The sequence below is a fragment of the Perognathus longimembris genome, chromosome 13, assembly GCF_023159225.1.
Source record: "Perognathus longimembris pacificus isolate PPM17 chromosome 13, ASM2315922v1, whole genome shotgun sequence".
Classification (NCBI taxonomy): domain Eukaryota; kingdom Metazoa; phylum Chordata; class Mammalia; order Rodentia; family Heteromyidae; genus Perognathus; species Perognathus longimembris.
The window spans coordinates 18,022,251-18,044,321 of record NC_063173.1 but is presented as its reverse complement, the minus strand read 5'-3'; the positions used below and the strand labels follow the sequence as shown (position 1 = coordinate 18,044,321).

Sequence of the window (22,071 nt, the reverse complement as noted above, 5' to 3'; positions counted from 1 at the left end):
ATGGTTGCCAATCCTCGCTTAATTGTACACTTTACATGGCTGGACGATAGCTGCCACTGATGGTTTATGCCTGTACTCCTAGCCACTCGTGGTTTAAAACCAGCTGTGGCAGCAAAGTCTGTGAGACTCTTATCTCCAATTAACCATCAGAGAGGATGGGAATATGGCATAGTGGCAAGAGTGCTCGTCTTGTATACATGAAGCCCTGGGCTAGATTCCTCAGCACCACATACATAGAAAACAGCCAGAAGTGGTGCTGTGGCTCAAGTGGTAGAGTGCTAGCCTTGAGCAAAAACAAGCCAGGGACGGTGCTCAGGCCCTGAGTCCATGCCCCAGGACTGGCAAAACAAAACAAAACAAAACAAAACAAAAACAATTAACCATCAGAAAAACCAGGGGAGAGGGAAGATGGCGCTGTCACAATAGGGAGGCACCCCAACTTGCTCCAACCGAATAGTGAGCTGGGAACTCCAACACCCAACGCCCCATCAAGAGACCAGCAAACCCAACAACCAGAACAAACAGAGAAACACAGGAAATGAACCTGCACGGAGCCGGAAAATCTCCGGGTTTCCCCCACACACACACACACACCCAAACAAGGCCAGGCTGGGAAAGCGGACTCGGCGCCGGTAAACGAGACCGCCGACCATCAGCGACCAGAGAAGCAACAGCCAAAAAGTCACGCCACAAGTGCAGAGTCCAGACAGCAGGAGCTCCACGGGCCCCAGACTGCTCGCAGATGGGATGGAGACAACGGCCAGGACCAGACAACAACAGCAGGGGAACCGGGCAGCGCAGACAGGGAGAGCCCGAACCACCACTGCCAAACGATCTATTGCCACACCCCAACACCCCAGCCCCGAAAAGCCCACAGCAGCGCGGGACACACACACAATCCAGGACCAGTAAGTTCCCCATTGCCCCCTCCCCAAATGGGAGATCAGCTCTAGCAGAGACCCAAAACCTCATGTAGAGCTCATCACAAGGAGAAAAAGAAGCTAGAGCTCCCTCCCCCTCCCTACCCCAAGGGAACAAAGGAGCCCCATATCTGGCAGCTCTAGGACCCGACAGCCTCTGGGAGGACACAGGAACTAGCAGAGGCAGAGCAGCGCCCAACAAAGTGCCCAACAAACACCTTAAGCCAGTATCCCTCAAAGCCCCAGCTGGGGAGCCTGAATCTGTCCACACCAGCGCCCCCCCCCCCCGTAGGGACCCGGGGACTGGTCAGCATTTGAACGCCACCTGAGGCGCCCTGGTCCACGTGGACTTTTTGAACAACAGTCACAGGCTTGCTGGTGTGCAATACTAGCCCAGCAGGGACACCTGGACCCGAACACACGCCCCCCCTCACAGCGGAGGCACAGAGAGTCTGTGGGCACCAACCCGCGCCCAGACACTTGAACCTTCTGGGGTCCACACATACCGTCCCCCACAGTAGATTCACGAGAGGGCACAAGCACCCTCCAACAACCTGGGGCAGCACACCCCCAAAAGAAGCACAAGAGCGCATACACACGTGCCCCCCCAGAGGACCAATGTGGGTCAGTGTGCTAGCCCTCCAGCAGGAGAAGCTCCAGCCTAACCCCCTGCGGGAGCACACAAGTGGGCAAGCTGCCCCCTCAGCAGCAACAACTGCTCTGATAGGCACACTCCACACAGGTGGGCAGGGCCCCCCAGCAGCAACACCTGCTCTGACAGGTGCACTCCACACTGGTGGGCAGGCCACCCCTAGACAGCAACACCTGCTCTGACAGGAACACTCCGCACAGGTGGGCAAGCTGCCCCTCAGCGGCAATTCTCAATCTGAGAAGTGAGCTCTCTTGACCCGCAGCAACTAGCAGGAAAAGAATCAAAGAGAAAAGTCTCCATGCTACGCTGAATCAGCGACCCGCGAACCCCCAACAGGAGCACACAAGGGTCAGCACAACAGGGTGGCAGAGCACAGTCCTGGAGAGAAAGACACAGAACCTATCCATCCCCAAGTGCAGTGAAGGTGACCGCCTCAGCAACAACCAAGACGGTCATGCTCACCCATTGGGCAGTAAGGTTCAACAGCCAAACTCAAACCCAGAGCTAAGACACAAACAAGTCCCCACTGACAGACAGGAGGGAACCAGCACAAAACCAAGCCAAGGTCGCCACCTACAGGTGCAGATCTCCAGATGTGTACATCACAAAGAAATATTACAAATTTCATGAAAGGTCAAGCCAACTCGCCAACTCCAAAAAGTAATACGACCGAGGAGGAGATGGAGAATAAAAAAACAAATGAGAATAAGATAGAAGAAATGATCGAAAGCCTCAGGACCAAATTCAGAAAACAGTTACAGGAGTTTAGAATGGAAGTCTCGAAGGACCTTCAGGAAATCAAGAAAGAAATGGAAGCAAAAATGGATACAGTCTACTCCTCTATTAAAGAAGACCTTAACATCCTGAGAAACGAAATGCAAGAAAAAATAGATTCAAAACACAACTCATTAAAAGAAGAAATCACCACAATGAGAGCTGATCTGACAACCATACACAGCTCACTGGCCTCGATGAACACCACACTTGAAGCCACATCACAAAGAATTGATCATATCGAATCCTAAATTTCTCTTTTGGATGATGATGCAGCTGATAAGGACCAGAAGATTACCACACTCCAAGAAACTGTCAAACTCCAGGGCAGATTAATCCAGGAGATAGTGGACAAGGAGAAGAGATATAATCTGCATATAATTGGAATAGATGAAGAGGAGTACTAGAGCAGAGGGATACAACACATTTACAATAGAATTGTTGCAGAAAACTTCCCCAATCTCACAAGGGACCTCACCCAAATAATAGAAGCCTATAGGACTCCTGGCAGACCAGACCCTAGAAAATCCTCGCCTAGGCACATAATTATCAAGATCTCAGATCTCAAGAATAAAGAGCAAATTTTGAACGCAGCAAAAATGAAGAAAGAGCTATATTACAATGGAAAAAAGATCAGAATCATGGCAGACCTCTCCACACAAACCTATAACGCATGAAGAGCCTGGAAGAACACAATCCAAGTCCTCCAGGCCAACAACTGCCAACCCAGAATTAGATATCCAGCAAAATTAGAATTCACCTTCGAGGGAAAAACCAGATCTTTCCATAGCAAAGAGGATCTATAGAATTATGTGAATAAAAAAAAAAAAACAGCCTTACAGTGAATTCTAAGAGGGGAACCCCACCCAACAGAAAATGTACAGGACCCCCAGATAGAAACAGAAAGAAACTACATTAGCCAGAGCCCAACAGGAAGAGCAGCACACTAAAGACAAGAAAAAAGGGAGAGGAAAAAACGGCCTAACAGGAAAATGGAAGGGAAAAAACACACACATATCCATGATCTCTTTGAATATAAATGGTATAAACTCTTCAATAAAGAGGAGCAGACTGACAGAGTGGATCCGCAAACAAAAAGTTGCTATCTGTTGTCTTCAAGAGACCCATCTTACAGCAAGGGACAAAAACAGGCTCCGAATGAAAGGATGGAGCATGATCTACCAAGCAAACGCACCTACCAAAATGGCAGGGGTAACCATCCTGATTTCAGACAAGCTGGACTTCTCATTAAAATCAACTCAAAAAGACAAAGAAGGGCACTACATTTTAATACAAGGAAAAATCCAGAATCAAGACATCACGGTGATAAATTTATACTCACCAAACAAAAGAGGCCCTAAATATGTCAAACAAATTCTCACAGAACTACAGAACAAGATAGACCCAAACACAATCATAGTGGGAGACTTTAATATTCCACTTTCTCCAAGAGACAGATCCAACACACAGAGGATTAGCAAGGGAGCCGAAGACCTAACTAACACCATATCCCAAATGGATCTGACAGATCTGTACAGAGTCTTTCACCCTACAGAGACCCAATACACATTCTTCTCAGCAGCCCATGGAACATACGCCAAAATAGATCATGTCATAGCCCACACAAAGAACCTCAGCAAATACAAGAGTATTGACATCATCCCATGTATTATATCTGATCACAGTGGAATCAAGGTAACCCTCAATAACAAAGGATACCACAGAGGCTATACAAATACTTGGAGGATAAACCCCTCACTGTTATCTAACACTTGGGTCACAGAGCAAATTAAGGATGAAATTAACAAATTCATAAGCCATAACGACAATGAAAATACATCACAAAGAAACCTATGGGATACAGCTAAGGCAATACTGAGGGGCAAGATCATTGCCCTCAGCACTCACATTAAAAGAATGGAAGCAGAGCAGGTGAATAACCTCACGATGAAACTAAAACATCTGGAGAAACAAAAAAATAATCTAATCTAAAATGACTAGGAGGAGAGAGATCACAAAGATTAAAGAAGAGATAAATCTGATTGAAAATAGAAAGACCATTCAACAAATAAATAAAACTAAAAGCTGGTTCTTTGAGAAAATAAATAAAATTGACAGACCCCTTGCAAGACTTACAAAAAAAAGAAGAGACTCATATCTGTAAGATCAGGGACTCCACCAGAAAAAGTACAACAAATACACACGATATTCAAACAATCATAAGGAACTATTTCCAGAACCTCTACTCACTAAAGAACAATAATTTTACAGAAATGGATCAATTCTTAGAGAAGTATAAACTGCCCAAACTGAATCAAGAAGAAATAAATCAATTAAATAAACCAATAACTTACAGCAAGATACAGGGAGTAATCAAGAGCTTCCCAACAAAGAAAAGCCCAGGCCCGGATGGATTAACCAATGAATTCTATAAAACCTTTAGTGAGGAGCTAATACCAATACTCCTCAAACTCTTCCGCGAAATAGAAACAGAGGGAGAAATCCCAAACTCATTCTATGAAGCTAATATTATACTCATCCCCAAACCAGGCAAAGACCCAACAAAAAAAGAGAACTACAGACCAATATCACTACTGAACACAGACGCAAAGCTCCTCAATAAAATATTAGCTAACAGGATCCAGAAACTGATCAAGAAAATTATACATCATGATCAAGTAGGCTTCATCCCACAGACACAAGGATGATTCAACATCCGTAAATTGATTAATGTAATTCACCACATAAACAGAGATAAAACCAAGAATCACATTGTTATCTCAGTCGATGCCCAAAAAGCCTTTGACAAAAATACAACATCCATACTTGTTAAAAGCTCTAGAGAGAACAAGAATAGATGAAACATTCCTTAAAACAATAAAAGCCATATTCAACAGACCAACTGCTAATATCGTATTAAATGGGGAGAAACTAAAACCATTCCCCCTAAACTCAGGAACAAGACAAGGATGCCCATTCTCCCCACTTTTTTTCAACATAGTGCTGGAATCCCTAGCCATAGCAATAAGGCAAGAGGAGGGCATCAAAGGGATCCACATCGGCAAGGAAGAAATCAAGTTATCCCTATTCGCAGATGACATGATCTTATATCTGAAGGACCCAAAAAACTCAGTACCCAAACTCCTACACCTAATAAACCAATTTGGCAAAGTAGCAGGATACAAAATCAATCCACAAAAGTCAGCAGCTTTTCTGTACACCAGCAATGTACAAGCAGAAAAGGACATTATGGAAATAATACCATTTACAATAGTTAAAAGAGTAAATTACCTAGGGATCAACCTAACTAAAGATGTGAATGACCTATTTAATGGAACTATAAAAATCTAAAAAGGGAAATCAAAGAGGACACAAGGAGATGGAAAGACCTCCCATGCTCATGGGTAAGCAGAATCAATATAGTGAAAATGGCCATATTGCCCAAATTGTTATACAAATTCAATGCAATCCCCATCAAGATCCCAGCTACATTCTTCACTGAAATAGATAAAGCAATCCATAAATTCATACGGAACAGCAAAAAACCCTAGAACAGCCAAAGCAATTCTAGGCAAAAAAAGCAGTGCAGGAGGTATCACAATACCAGACTTCAAGCTCTACTATAGAGCCATCATAACAAAAACAGCCTAGTATTGCTATAAAAACAGACCTGAAGACCAATGGAATAGAATAGAAGACCCAGAAATAAAGCCGCACTCTTACAGTTAGCTGATATTCGACAAAGGAGCTAAAGACATACAATGGAAAAAACATAGCCTCTTCAACTACTGGTGCTGGGAAAACTGGTCAGCCATATGTAGAAAACTCAAAGTAGACCCTAGCCTATCACCATGCACCAAGATCAACTCAGAATGGATCAAGGACCTCAACATCAGATCTGAATCTTTGAAACTACTGAAAGACAGAGTAGGAAAGATGCTAGAACTTATAGGCACAGGAAGGAACTTCCTGAATAGAGTCCCAGGGGCACAACAGATAGGGGAGAGTCTCGACAAATGGGACTACTACAAAATAAAAAGTTTCTGCACAGCTAAGACATAGCCACCAAACTAGAAAGACAGCCAATCATATGGGAAAGGATCTTTACCAGCACAGCCACAGACAAAAGGCCTAATATCTGTCATCTACAGAGAACTCAAAAAACTAAGTCCCTCCAAGCCCAGTAAGCCAATTAGGAAATGGGCAAAGGAGCTAAAGAGAGACTTCACAAGAGAAAAGATAAAAATGGCAAAGAAACATATGAGGAAATGTTCAACATCCCTGGCAGTAAAGGAAATGCAAATAAAAACAACTCTGAGATACCACCTCACTCCAGTTAGAATGGCCTATACTCTGAACTCAGGCAACAACAAATGCTGGAGGGGGTGCGGGGAAAGAGGAACACTTCTCCACTGTTGATGGGAGTGCAAATTAGTACAACCACTTTGGAGAACAGTATGGAGGTTCCTCAAAAAGCTCAACACAGACCTACCCTATAACCCAGCCATACAACTCCTAGGCATCTATCCTGAACAACAGGTCTCAGGATACCAAAAAGACATCTGCACTTCCATGTTTATTGCTGCACAATTCACAATAGCCAAAAAATGAAAACAACCCAGATGCCACTCTACAGATGAATGGATCCAAAAAATGTGGTACCTATACACAATGGAATACTACATAGCGATTAGAAATTATGAAATATTGTTATTCGCAGGGAAATGGTCAGAACTTGAACAAATAATGTTGAGCAAGACAAGCCTAGAACACAGAAAACAAAGGGGCATGATCTCCTTGATATATGACTGTTAAGGGAGGTGGGGGGAGACAGTAGAGACCAGGTCTGCGAAACCAAAAACTGCTTGTCAAATGGTATTTCCATAGGATTGGGTCAGCGACCTTACATTATGTATCTAAAAATCAAACAACTACTCAACATAAAAAGGTCTAAAATAGACCTCTCAGTGGATCACAATAGCTCAAAAGCTATGTATGTATGATCATATAAGACAAGGATAAGCAAACTCTATTGTTGACGTTATATTTAAAGTTCTAGGTGAATTTACTTTGGCGTAGGCCACGTGGCTACTGTATATGTTTTTGGTACACTGTGTATTGTATATATGCCTACCTGATCTAGGGAAGGGAAAGAAAAACAGGGTGTAAGATATCACAAGAAATGTACACACTGCCCTATTATGTAACTGTACCCCTTTTGCACAACACCTTGTCAACAAAATTTAATTAATAAATTTAAAAAAAGAAAAGAAAATCTGGGAGTGGTACACTGTGGCTCAAAGTGATAGAGCACTAGCCTTGAGCAAAAGAGCCCAGAGACAGAGCCCAAGCCCTGAGTTCAAGCCCCCTGACTGACAAACAAAAAAGATTATCTGGCATATGAATGATTTCAACCAAGTTGTAAAAGAAGAAAAGGAAGAAGAGGAGGGGAAAGGCACAGGAGACAGGAAGGAACTCTAGCATTTTGGTTGCTTGGAAATGTTTCGTGTTGTGCTCAGTTTTGGTTAATTTTGCATGTGTGCATGTGGAAGGCAGATGAACCTTGCTCTGTGACACAGCCAAGACTCAAAAGAAATGAAAGAGCCTCTGGGCGCCACCAGGCTTTCCAGTTCTCTCCTTGCTCCTAACTTTGCCTGCACCAACAGCTCGCCACTTTATCTTCTTTCCATCTGGACCTGACCTGTTCAATGAGGGCTTTTCTGACTGGCCCTGGGGTCAGTGCTCAGCCCCACAGGCTGTCTTGGCAAGGAGCCTGGCCCTACGGGGGACAATCCTGTACCACAAGTTTCCACCAAGTGCTAGGAGATCTCCTTTCTTGCTCATAATCCACTTTTTTTTTTAAGAAGCCGTTTTACTACCATGATTCTTGCTTGTGCTTTTACATTAAGCATAAAATAGTTGTGGGTGTTTGTTTGGATTTGAGGGTAAGAAGGGTTGTAAATAAAGGCGATAAAGAAAAGTATTGTAAAGATAAGCCTTCTCTGAGTGCCAGGGACATTCACAGGATCCACAGTACTGGTGGCCTTCTCCAAACCAGAAGTTCCATCTTATCATCCAGATTGAAACACAAAGCCACAATCCCAGGGGTCAGCAGACCTGCTACTGCTTCCAGAGCCTGTGGGCTCGTTGGAGGAAGGGGGACCTCACCATTTAGATCAGAATGTCAGGGAGGGGCTGTATGTGGAGAGAGCACTGGGGACAAGGCAACATCCATGAAAATATGAACCACATATTCACAGAAAGACACCTTTCCTCCAGCAGGGAAGTTCACAGACAAACTTGAGTGTGCCTAGATCCAGGGCTCATGGCAGATCTGACCAGGGACCCAGGGATCAGGCTGCCTTTTCAGAAGAACAGCAAATGACACAGAGTTGTATCCAGCTGCCTTCCCTGTCACTCAGGAGCCTGCATAGACTCCTTGGGAACAACACCTGGTACCACTCTAAGGATAACACTGGACCAAGGAGCTAAGACTCCACCCCTGCCTGAAGACAGGAAGTTTCCCAATTGAGGTGTGGCCATCTAGATTGAGAAGACATGCTTTGTCACTCACTAAGTGTCCTGGTGCAAGTGTATTCAACTTCCCTGGGCCTTCCTTGCTTCACTGCAAAATCCGAATGCTACAGGTACCCACAGTGAACTTAATGTGCAGATGAAGGAACATGTAAGCTGAGTGGCCAGCTGTCAACCCTCCATGGCGGCAGTACCTGCTCCAGCTCCCCATCCCAGCAGCAAGTAACTACTAACATTTATACGGTAAGTGTACCCAGACCACAGGAGTCCTAAGCCTTCTATGCTAACCCCTTCATTTCCCACAATGCCCCATACAGACAACTACTATTAATACTGTATAGCTGAGGAGGAAGCTGGGGACACTAAGGTCACAGGGTATGCCAGTGAGTAGCAGGGCACTTTCTTCTATGGCTCCTGATGAGGCTGCAATAGGGAGGCTGACACCTGCTAGATGTCCACCACTCTGAAGCATGGCTAAGGCCCATGCTGGAGCCTGGAAACACAGTAGAAGGCAGATGAGGTCCTCACAGAGCTTACTGTCAAATGGGGGCAAGACCAGGATACCTACTACATCCTAACAGGAAGGGAGACAAATTTTTTTTTCTAGAAAGAAGTTTTCGGAGGAATTTCTGAGATGGCAGAGTACTCGGACTGAGAGTAAGAAAACCTCCATGTTGTCCCACACCTAAGCTCTGGTCTGAAGATCACAGTTCTTTCCTGATTTTTCTGCAGATGTGAGGCCTGAGCTATTCTACTGGAAACTCGCCTCAGACACTTACTGTTCCTGGTGACAAAAATGCCAGGACTCCTTTTCCTCTCATTATGAAGGACCTCAAAATGCCCAATTCAGAGCACACAGAAAGGCCTGCAGAGCAGTCATGCTCCTGAGACCAGCCCTTCTGCCAGGCTGGCACAGTGTAGACAAGGGTTTCTATAGTCAAGTTCTTACTTTCCAGGCCTGAGTATGTCTCGGAGCCTGAGGCTGGCCACCTTGCCTAACACCAATTGGCTCATAGCCCTCTCAGCTTCTCTTCTTCCCTCCTTCCCTCCTTCCCTCCCTCCCCCCTTTCCTCCCTCCTCTCTCTTTTTCTCTTTTTCCTCTCTCTCTCATTATTATCTTCAAATAGTTGTACTAAGGGGTTTCAATTATATCTGTCTATTCATATAATACATCCTGGTCAGTATTACCCCTTTCATCTTTCTCTCCCACCCTCCCATCTACCCCATTCCAATAGTCAATCCTTGAGTTTCCTAGTTCCATTTCACATATGTATACTGAACCTTACTACTGTATTCACCCACCATTCCTCTTTCCATTAACCTACACCCCCTTCTCTTTAATACCCAACCCCTTCAGATTGGTATTCAGTTTATTTCATTGTAAGTGTTCAATGGGGTCATAGCATGGAATTTCACTTCTACCTAACTATGCACAGTCAGTCTGATAGGGTATCGATGCATATTGGCCCATGCTTTGAAAGCTGCCTCTTCCAGGGGTTCACAGTCCCTTCTTTCAGAGACTCACAGCTTCCCCCCACCAGTGAAGGCAAGAAGTGATCTCACAGATGCGAAGCCTCTGTTCCTACTTTCACACCAATAGTCAACACCTTAGTTCTTCCTAGAAAAGCCACAGAAATGCTGAAATTCTGAACTGCCCAGAAAAGGAAAGGACCCTCCTGTAACACAAGGACCTTGGGAAGGGTCTGATCCCTGAGTGGGTCTCAGAGAGTCCCATGGGGCTGACTGTTGAGGTCTGCGGTATGCAAGTGGGGACCCCACCGCAGCCCCATACCCTAGGTGAAAGGACGATAACTTCTGCGCTTAGACTGAGACCCTAACTTCTTATAAGGGAACAGAAGGTCTGTCTGATCTGACCTCTGCCCTCTTTCCATCCCCAGGAGCTGGCCCACCTCCCTTCCATGGACCTCTAACCACATCAGCCTCCTGGAAGGTTCTGGGAGGCCTCATCCTGTGAAGCTGCCACCCACTCTACCCACAGCTGCGCCTTTGTACCCCTCAACCTATACTAAAATGTTATCTCCAGAGAGAGCCCCCTCCACTGCCCAATCTAACAGAGATGAACACCCCCATACACACTTCTCTGTCCCTCTTGTATTCTCTCCCCAGCCTCCTTCCCGCCCTCATTATTCATTATTCATCTCCTTTGTAGCATTCATTGTGCCAGTCCTGAGCCTGTTTGTCCCATATCTGTTCTTCATCCTCTTCTCTGTTTCCCATAGGGTGTCAGCTGGCATAGGTTTTCCCAATGGCAGACCCTGAGGGACCTGGAGTTACAGAAAGGGTAAATCCGGGTACACACAGTACCTTCTGCCTTCAGCTCTGCACTGGGCTCCAGTTTCTACTGAGAAGACCTCCAAACTCCCAACTTGCCCAGAGCAACCATCCGCCAGGCTCCACCGCACCACCTCCTCTTGTGGTACCAGCCTAGGGATGATGGCTGCCCTCCACTGTTGCCCATCTCCCCCCACCCCGTCTTCTCAGCTCTAAGACCTGTGTAACAAATTCCTTGCGTGAAAACCCTATTTCCAACATTCTAGTGGCTTCCGTTGTTTATGTGATTTTTCTGAGTAGACCCCAATGGATTCAGTATTTATCATAGCTTACAATTCCTTTATTAACTTGTCTAGTTGCCTAATTATTGTCTCTACCCACTGGAAGTTCCATAGTCCATCCAAACTGAATATTGTTACAGTAGGACATTGTCCCAGCACATGGCAACTAATGATGCAAACGACATAGAGACAAGTATGCCAACAAGTAAAGTTAGTGCTTCCCCAAGAAATCTTCAAATTCCCACAAAGTAAAGGGAAGTGCCATTTGGAAGTGATATGTATTTCTGCACATAATCTATTTAATTTAAAACATCAGGAGAGAATGGGGTTTGATTTTTTTTTTCTTTCAACCAAACACAGGCACCAAGGATCCTTCAGGCAGTAAGTGGTGACTGAAGTGGCCTTGGGTAAGAAATGAACAGTCCTGGGACTGTAGCCCCTCTGCGACACCCCAGCTCAGGGTGCAACCACGCTATGCATATCAAAGCTGAGTCCCAGGGACAAACCTTTTCGCAGTTTCCACAGACTTCTGCTCAGCCAGTTCCTTCTGCAGCTCCCGCTCCTTGGCTTCCTTCTGCCCAATGGGGCAGTCCTCGGGCACGGTGAAGAGGGACAGGGCATCTTTGCTGTCCTCCTCTCTGAGCACTTTAGCAAATACTTTCTCCGCCAGGAGCCGGACTTGCTCGTCCACTTCTGAGATGCTCAGCTTGGGGAATTGGCGTGGCATTTCGGCTAGCAAAGAAAGAAACACGCGTGAGACTGCATGCTTTGGTCCCAGGTAGATGCTCCAAGTCACTAGGATGGCGGGGCGGGAGGGGAAGGGGACAGAAGGTGGAGCCCTTATCTTTGGCTCAGCTGTGGATTCAAATGCCAAATGTCAATGTTAGCTCCAGTAATTGGGTGTGAAGTGCATAAGGCCACTCACATTTCATGAAAAAGGAAATGTTCAGAAGTCGGAGAATGAACTGTTCAACCACATGTTTCCATGTTCCCGCCCTTGGGAAGCATACAGCTCAGGGTAGCCCTGCTGCCTTGGCTTGCAACACTGAGATGGATCAGGAGAGAGTTCAGAACTTTCCTCCCCCACTGCAGAGATGGTGTGAGGGCTACAACATGAACAAAACCTTCCAAGATCGTAGGCCAGGGCTCCGGGGGAAGCAGCGAGCTTCAGACCCCACAAGATTATAGCAAAGCCCTGGGGAAACACTTCTGCTGAAAGAAGGAATCTGTGATTACAGTTTTAAGGTACCCCTGAGTCTTGAAGAACCACGTAACAAAATTACCTAACAAATGCAACTAGGACTTCGAACGTGGTTACTGTTTACCTAGCCGGAAACTCACTTTGCCAAAGAAGCTTTGTCTACTCTGCATCTGTATTCATCTGTCCTCCCTCCTTCCTTCCTTCCTTCCTTCCTTTTCTTCCCTCCTTCCTTTTTCTTCTTGTTCCATTCTCTTTCTGTGTCTCTTTCTTTGCAAACTCTGGCGTAGCACTTACTGTACACACTATACAATTGTTAACAAAAATTCTTACTCTTACTGTGCCCATTTTCCAGAGAAGGAAATAGAGGCATAGAGAGCAAACTCATCGAGGGCCCCACTTGCAACAGGTTGGCAGAGGTCTGTGCTGTTCTCAGCTTTTTTTTTTCCTCCCTGTCCCTCTCCTCTCTGAGCCTCACTTTGGAGACCTGAACCATGCACCTAGCTCCACATCCATGCCTTTGTCACAACACGTCGTCGCTACTGCATTGTGTTCCTCCTGGCCCAGGACAGTTTCCTCACAGAGCCCTCATAAACATAATACTTACACAGTGAGGGAATACTGCCACCTTTGCTCTAAGCAGCCTCCTCTGGGAGCAGCTCTGGAAGAGGGGTTCCTTACTAAGCCTGTTACCACCGTCTCATTAAGGTTGGTTTAAGAGTCAAATGGTTTGGTTGACCAGACAAGCTGAAGGAGAGACAGTGCCTTGTTACAGTCTGGCAGAGAGAGGAAGCAATTACAGGGCTACTGGTCCATCTTAGGTCACTCATTCCCTTGCCTCACAATTTCCTCATCTCTGAGATAAAGTTATGCTATTAAATGATCTCTGAGGCCCTGTCAGTTCTGAGTGGCTTAATTCTAGGTGCACAGGTGTCCAGTGCCTGGGGCTCTCTGCTCTGTTCTTCTCTATGACAGGGCTAATTGACGACCCAGGTAGGAAGGAGGAAAACAGGCTGATAATGGGCAGTCAGAGCTCCGTCTGTGGAATCTGAAACCAATTTCCTCTGCCCTGGGTACCAGGGCCATGCTTTTTCTGGGCATCTTCCTCACCCTCGGGGAGGTAGATGGGAGGGAGCTGATGAGGAGGAGCCCCCGAGGCAGCAGAAGTCTGGCCTCTCAAAGAGGAAGAGAAACCAGAGCTGGCTGTGGAGATTTCAATGTCCTGATGGCACAGAAAAGGAGGCAAAGGGGCCATCAAAGCAGAGACCCAGGAAGAAGGTGATGGGAGGAAAAGGCTGGAACAACTAAAAAAAATAATAATAATGAGACTCAGGAAGCACCATCAGGGCAGAACAAAGCTACACCCCATCCCCCAACACCAAATCTACAAGTTCAAGTGCAGTGTTCCCAAATCTCAAGTCTTATCTCTGAAACAGGCTCTGGCAAAGGGCAGCAAAGGCCAGGAAGCACCCCATGAGGTACCACATTCCAGAACACTAAAACAAAACAACAAAAACAAAAAAAAAAGAATCTGAATGAAAAAAAAAAATCCATAGAGGTGTTTGCCTGCATTCTTTATAGAAAGAGCTTTTCACTATCCAAATGAGAGCACTCCCACTTGAGAAAACTGCAAAGCACAGAGTATTACAATTGGGATGATGTTACAACCGCATCTCCTAAAACAAGATGTGCAAAACCACACCACGCTTTCACTACAATGGTCTGGAGACACATCCCCTTATGTATGTGGACTGTGAGAGAGGTACACACTCAAAGCAGTCATCCATCCATAGTCAGCCATCATGCTATTTTATTTTATTTATTTATTTATTTTTTTTTTTTGGCCAGTCCTGGGGCTTGGACTCTGGGCCTGAGCACTGTCCCTGGCTTCTTTTTGCTCAAGGCTAGCACTCTGCCACTTGAGCCACAGCACCACTTCTGGCCATTTTCTGTATATGTGGTGCTGGGGAATCGAACCCAGGGCCTCATGTATATGAGGCAGGCACTCTTGCCACTAGGCCATATCCCCAGACCCCATCATGCCATTTTAAATAAATTCAGAAAGAATAAAAGGGAAATGAACAGATGTAAGACCTTGCAAAACCAGAAAATGAATGGCTGGGAATGTGGCTTAGTGGTAGAGTGCTTGCCTAGCATGCATGAGGCCCTGGGTTTGATTCCCCAGCACCACATACACAGAAAAAAGCCAGAAGTGGCACTGTGGCTCAAGTGGTAGAGTGCTAGCCTTGAGCAAAAAGAAACTCAGGGACAATGCTCAGGCCCTGAGTTCAAGCTCTATGACTAGAAAAAAAGGGGAGGGGAATAAAACAAACTCCTTAATTTCAGCAATTTGGGACAATTAGGGCCCTTTCCTGTCTACGCCACACAGAAAGACAGTGACATCACTGAGACCCTACCCACCACCTATGCTTCTACCCTACAAAGAAATGGGACTCCTCAGAAACAGGTATGTGGGAGAGTCCTTTACATCATACATGAGAGTCCTCCATCTTGGTCTCCTTAGCAGTCTTTGCTTGCTCAAGTCAATTAAACATACTTTTCAGGATGCCTCTTTAACTTACATAGCTTAAATCGTAAGAGACTTTGGGTCATAGAGACATTGATTACTTGTTGCTGGCAAAACAATCTGGGGAGATGCTGTATGCCACAGCCCCCTAGCCCAGGTCTACCAGGTTCATTAAAAACCCCAGTATTGGGCTGGGAATATGGCCTAGTGGCAAGAGTGCTTGCCTTATATACATGAAGCCCTGGGTTCGATTCCCCAGCACCACATATATATAGAAAATGGCCAGAAGTGGTGCTGTGACTCAAGTGGCAGAGTGCTAGCCTTGAGCAAAAAGAAGCCAGGGACAGTGCTCAGGCCCTGAGTTCATGGCCCAGGACTGGCAAAAAACAAAACAAAAAAAACCAGTATTATCACTGGACAGTTTCTTTACAGAACTCACATGAATCACTTGCAGAACTACTGCTAGTATATCCAACAACTGAGGAAAACTTCAACTATCCTTAGGATGGACCCAATAATGCAGGTGGCAGCTGAGCTACCTCTGTGGGTCTTGTCTATCTGATGTCTCCTGGCCCTCGTAGACACACTGTTCCCATCTGCCAGCCCTGCCCTGTAGAACTGCTCTCCCCTCTCCAACACCTGGCAGGCCAGGCCTGCCAAGGAAAGCCCACTCTGCAAATGCCCAGAAGAATTCAGCTCCAGCTGCCTGGTTACATCTGTTTTTCAACCATTTGTCAGCCCAAGCCAACAGTTCCAGGCTTCACTATGAATTCACCAGCATCAGTCAGTTAGCCATACAGCTTATCTCATTGTTACAGGCAACAGGGTCTGATGAGTGTGAACAAGTATTCCCATGTCAGAAAGCTCTAAAATGCCACCGGTTTCAACAAACAGTAACAGCCCCTCCAGAAAGGAAGTCCAGTGCCACTGAAATCCCTCCTTACACAAACAAAGCTATTTCCTGCTCTTGCCAGATGCTCACTGACAGAACCCATGACACAGACCTGAGCCTGGTGCTGGAGTCTCCATGACGGATCCTGAGATTGCCACACAGGCGATGTGTTCCAACCAGAGGCTGCCTGCTGCCAGGGAGGCTGAGCTGAGTCAGTGAAAGAGCAGCTCGCTGGGTCCCGCCTGCTGCTGCAGCTGGGGTGGGAGGTCTCTGCTTTGCCTATCCGTGAGCAGGAAAAGTCTGGGCTGGAAATTCTCCTATGACTAGGATACGCAAGTGGAAAATTTCCAAGAGTCCTAATGCCCCAGGTGATGCTGGTTATCCAAGGCAAAATGGCTGTGGTATCCCGAACACCATGCTCTGGCCTGGCTCCCAGCCCTCAGCAGAAGAGGCTAAAGTAGCACTGCTGGCCAGCGCAGCAGCAGCAACACACTTGGCTGTCCTGAGAGCCACAGAGATAAGCTACCCCACCCTCCAACACCCAACTCCTGAAAGCACTCCCCAGCAATACCATCACCTCTGCTGCTTCCAGTGTAACCCCACTTAAGCCCTAACCTGGCTGCCAGTTGTTTTTGTAATCCATCTGCTTGGCTTCTGGGTGGAAGCTGGGACCAGACAGCAATAAAGTCTCCTCATCAATGGGACCTGTCCATGACACAGCCAGCTCTACTTCCTCTCAGAAGACCCCACACACATAAAAGCACCCCTCCTGATGCTGCCTCATGGCTGAACAGGAAGCTCTTAGTCCAGTTGCCAGTTACACCCTCTTTCCCTCCCTTCCCCCTATAAAAGAGGAAAGGCCCATGAGCCACATCCTCCTTACCCAGGAGAGGAACAAGATTCAAGGGGAAGGGGTGGCCTCAGGACAGAAGAGGACAGCAGATAGGGCAGCTCCCTCCTGCGCCTCCCCTTCTTGCCACAGGCAGAGGGACAAGCTCTGCCCGACCCCTCCCCCATACACACACAGAAGGACATCATCCTAGCCCAACCCCCTCTCCCTTTCTTACTGCTGCTCACAGGAGCCTCAAGTCTGAGATCCTCCGCAACAGAAGCTGGACTCCACGACCATCCTGCCCCAAATGACATCCAGAGGCCAAGCAGAGTGGATTACAAAAACATCCCAGGCACCGAGCTCTGGGCCCTTGAGAATAGGAAGGCTCAGAAGAGACAGGCAGCCTCCAATGACTTCCACAAACTGTGTGGGTCTGGGAAATAATAATCATGAGCAAAATGGCTATTTCAGTGGTGCTGTGGAAATCCCATGGAGAAGAGTCCACAAAGGATGGGTCAGTTGTTTACTAAGAGGCTAGTTGTAGCCCTGTCTTGGCCCTGAGTCATCTCCTCATGTCCAATCAAGAGGCTGTACCTTGCTGTGCCCACATCCTAACTCCTATGAGCACGGAACAGGATTACACCATTGACACATGATCTTCAGCTGGGCTTTAGCTACCCAGAGATTACAGCCCACCTGTCCACACAGCTGTTTCACAAACAGTATGATCAGCAGGCTACAAGTAACCTAGAAGAGGGTAATATGTATTCATTAAATAATTAAACGGGCTTACAGCATAAGAGAGAAACTATTCCAGGCCTTAATATTGTTCAGCCAGAAAGAAGGGAGGATTCACGATTTCTTCTGCTGGTGTTTTAGAGAATGATATTGTAGGAGAGCAGTTGGAGTATTCTAGCCTGTGGATCTAAGTCCAATGCAGTCAAGTGATTCTATTCTCCACCTTGAATGAGATCCTCAATAGCCTTAGTCTTAAAGTGCAGTCTAGAACCTAAAAAGACAGAAGGCCTGAAAATACTGCTTCCCATAGTCCCTTATGTGGAGATTCTACTGATTTGTCACCTGAAAAGTCCTACAGTAAAGAAAGCTATTTAACTTGGTTCAACCCAGCACACTTATTTCACCATCTACTACTGCCAACACTGGGGCGGGGGGGCGGGAAACAAACACCTATTAATATCCTGTGGTACTGAACAACACCTTCCATTTTGTCTTCATTTTCCAGCCTAGAGAAAGCTGCCTTTCTGGCCTGGTGAGTGCGGCTGACTCCACCAGATGCAGACAGAGATGGGCAGCAGCCCTGCTCAGATGACACGGGAACAATGGCCAAGAATGCTGCTGGAGCCCAAGGAATGGAACATACTCTGGAACACGGGTGATTTGGCCAAACTCCACTCTCTCAAGAGGGCAAGATCTGTTCAGGACTTCATAATTCATCTTGCACCTAACATGCTGTTGTTCCTGGTGGCCCAGATGTCTCCCTAAAGAGAACCGATCCCATACTAAATGTTTTACTTTCATGTTAAACAAATATCAGGACAATCTATGATAACCAGCCCCGAGCCTATATCTCCTGTCTAAGAGACCAGAATGCATCCATTTTTTATCACCTAAGTGCCCTCACAAGACAGGAAAAGGAAAAATCAAACTGTCTTATGAGAAAAGAAACCATTCCCCTCCAGAAGCAAGGCACAGGCTTACCTATGGGAGTATCTTTTCATCTTATCCCTGAGGTGTGCATTGCTCACACAAGGAGCTGGGCAGTCACTGCCGACTAAATATCACCTCCACAACAGATTTGTGTGTGTCATTTATCATTATGTAGCCATGAGTAGAATATGATAGGCACTCAATACAGAGTTGTTGAATAAATGGTTGAACAATGAATGAGTGACTAGGGGTGAGTAGAGGAATCTACCTGTGGCAATCTCAGAAGTCAGTGCAATGCATGATTAAGAACATGCCACATTTGGGATTTGAATCCTGTTCTGCTACTCTATTCCATGACCTTTGGCAAGTTACTGTGCTTTGTGGTAGCTCAGTTCTATTTCTATAAAAAGCAGGGTAATAAAAATACCAACCATTACTATGTCATGGGTTGCCATGACAAATTAGCAGATGTTAAGTGCTTAGATTAGTACCTGGCTTTGCAGTATGTGCTCTTTCTGTACAGCTCCATGACTCCACTACTATTTAGTAGTATGTCAACACCACTATCTCTACAATCAGATAAAGACAGTCCAACTGGGAAAATGAATGTGACATTTCATATAGACATTGGATTCTCTTGTTCAACATTATATATTAAGAACCATTATGGTCCTAGTATTATCCTTGGATGCAAGAAGGCAGCCATGTTGAAATGGGAACCCAAGATTAGAAGAAGAAACAGCTGTCTCCTGTATGAATGGAACCTCCATGGCTGTGTACAACCAGGACTCCAACCCTGAGCCCACCCAACCTATGCCCTAGTCAGTTCCTCATGATCTGTATGAAAAGACAAAGCCATTGTCTCTTGTCTTAGAAATGCAGCAGGCACTTGGAAGAACTAGGTTAAAATTCTTGGTAGATGAGCCAGGAAGACCAGTGAAAAGCTTTAGGAGAGAAAAAGGTCTGCTTAGCCCAAAGCCTATTTGGATTTGCCCATGATATTATCAAGATATGGGACTGATTTTGAGACCATTTGAAGAGTGATCCAATAACTATAAGGGAAAGAAAAACAAACTTCAAATCTCCAAGAAGTGTGTGTGTGTGTGTCCTGGGGCTTGAACACAGACCCTGGGCACTGTCCCTGAGCTTCTTTTTCCCCAAGGCTAACACTCCACTGCCAGCTTTTGTTGAGTAGTTGTGTTGTTTTTTTTTTTTTTTTGAAATAAGAGTCTCACAGACTTTCCTGCCTGAGTCGACTCTAAACGGCAATCCTCAGGTCTCAGCAGAGCTGCTAGAATTATAGGTGTGAACCACCAGCACCTGGCTTCCAAAGAACTTCTTGATGTAGGAAGGTAAATACTGCTCATCCCTTACCCAAGATCTCAGGAGTAATGGTGGGCTACAGATGAGGCTGAGAAGGCACAGTCTCCCAGCAACCCAACCATAGAGACCTTTATTCTTGAAGAGGGCGGTACCCAGTCCCCATCCTCTGAGCCAGGCCAATCACCCCAATCATGCTGTCACCACTCTGTGAGGTGGGGGCTCGCCAGGCTGTGTGGACACTGAGGGAAGCTCTTTCTGTACAGCTCCATGACTCCACTACTATTTAGTAGTATTGGTACTCCTGCCAAGGGAGGAATTTCTCCTAGGAGACTCCAGCTGCAGTCAGCTTTTCCCTGAAGGTGGCCAAATGTTGGTTACTCCATCTAGAGTGGCCAACAGGACTCAGGCCCTTTCTGACTTCTCTCCTTCTCTCCTAGTGCTGCCAGTTTGCACCCAGCTCTTTTGTTTACGTGTCCTCAAAAGGCTTCCAGCCACAGACACAGGAGGGACACTTGGGACTCTCAAAGGCACATCAGAGGCCTCTGCCAGCCTACACCAGCCATTAGCAGCTCTGCTGGCAAAGCAGCTACCAAGAAGTTCAAGGGCAGAAAGCAGACTACTGGAGCAAGGCTGTACACCTCCCCTGCCCAGAGAAAGCTGGAGGCATGGGTAAGGCATCAAAGGATTCCTGATCCTATCATCCTGGCCAGGGCCCTGCCTCTAGCCAGGTAGGCATCTGACTCAGCCGACCACAGCAATCAGATCCCAAGCACCTAGGAACTTGTCCAGGTGCTTAAGAGGAAGTATGTGCCTAGTTCCCCCAAAATCTTGCTGATTCAATCTAGGCCTCCAGGAAGCCGGAATACTGCACTGCTGCCTCACCTGAGGCCGCCGGAGTCCCGGTTCCCCCGGAAACGGAGGCGGGAGGCTGTGGAATCACAGGGCAGAAGATGCTGGTGGTGGGGTAAGGGGTTCCGACCCCAGGGTTCTCAGGACTCCCCGTCTGGGCCCCAGGGCGCGGGCTCAAGGTCAGCAGTGCAGCCTCGCTGGCACTCACCGGGTTCGGAGGACAGGGCCATGCCGCGGGCCCTGGGGCGGCCGCCGGGCTGGGGCGCTGGTGACGCGCTGGGCAGGGCGCACTGCGAGCGCCGCCGAGCGGGGCTGCGGGGCGGTGGAGCCGGCCGGAACGGGGCCGGGGCTGGAGCCCGCCGGGGAGGTAGGTGGTCAGGCCCCGTGGCGCCCCAAGCCCGAGCCCGGCAGCGCCCGGCGGAGCCCCAGCTCCAGAGCCCCGGGGCGGCCAGGCGGGGAGGAGCGAGGCCGCCCCTGCAGCCAAGAAGCGGGCGAGCCGCGCGCCACCCCCGTCCTGCCCTACCTGGGCGCCGCCGCCGAGCGGGGTGCCGTGGGGCGCCGGTGTGGCCGCCGCCCACCGGGCCTGGCCGCCGCCAACAGGAAACCTGAGAAGCACAGGAGCGCCGCGGCAGCCCGGTCCCTCGGCCGGAAGCGCACCCGGCGGGGCCCCGGACGCAGCACCCAGACAGATGCCACCCGGGATCCCCCACCTCGCGTCCGCCGCCACCAGCTGGGTGACAACGCCGCTCCCCTTCGGGGTTCAGGTCTGCCCAGTCTCCTCCACGCCCTCCCCGCTAGAATTGATCTCAAGGCAAGATTCTGGGGGGGGGGGTGTCTCGAACCCCCCCCCCCCCACACACACACCTAGGTGACTTACTCCCTGTCGTTGAACCGCCCCTCAAGCATCCGTCTTCTCCCAGGTGTGTGTGACTAATCTGGTCACTGTCCCTCCTTCTCCAACCCTCTGCCGCCTGGCTTCTGTGCCCGCCCCACAAAGTCCCGAATGACCTTCTGGTTGCCAACGCCAGTGGGTGCCCGCCCTACAGCCCGGCTTGCTCACCGATTCCGGGCATTCGCCTGCTGACCACGCCTTCCCTCCCCGAAGTTAGGAGCACGAGGTTTCTGAATTTAGCACCTGCCCCCCCCCCCCCACCACACCACCCACCCACCTCTCTCACACAAACACCTGGATGCCTGTTGTGGCTCCAAGGCCTGGCTTTTCCTTGTGCTGAGGTGGGGGGGGGGGGGGATGCTCACAGCCAGCCCCCTACCCCCCCCCCCGGGTCTCATTGTGCCAGCACCCCAACTCACTTCATGGACCCAGCCTGG

The 22,071-nt window shown here is 47.7% G+C and overlaps 1 protein-coding gene across 6 annotated transcripts in view; it reads right to left on the bottom strand.

Moving 5' to 3' along the window:
• Positions 1 to 21,791, bottom strand: part of Ampd3 (adenosine monophosphate deaminase 3) — a 48,527-nt gene extending 26,736 nt beyond the window's left edge. The window contains exons 1-2 of one of the 6 annotated variants that reach the window (XM_048361205.1): positions 21,620 to 21,791; positions 11,960 to 12,185 (exon numbers count right to left, since the gene is read on the bottom strand). In XM_048361205.1, coding sequence (XP_048217162.1) covers positions 11,960 to 12,180 — 221 coding nt within the window. In that variant the 5' untranslated portion in view covers positions 12,181 to 12,185; positions 21,620 to 21,791. Of the gene's footprint in view, positions 1 to 11,959; positions 12,186 to 16,182; positions 17,032 to 17,137; positions 17,159 to 20,950; positions 20,988 to 21,265; positions 21,285 to 21,619 lie in introns of those variants that run through there. The other 5 variants (XM_048361206.1, XM_048361204.1, XM_048361202.1 and 2 more) reach the window with 5 other exon arrangements.
• Between the last annotated feature and the right edge of the window lie 280 nt (positions 21,792 to 22,071).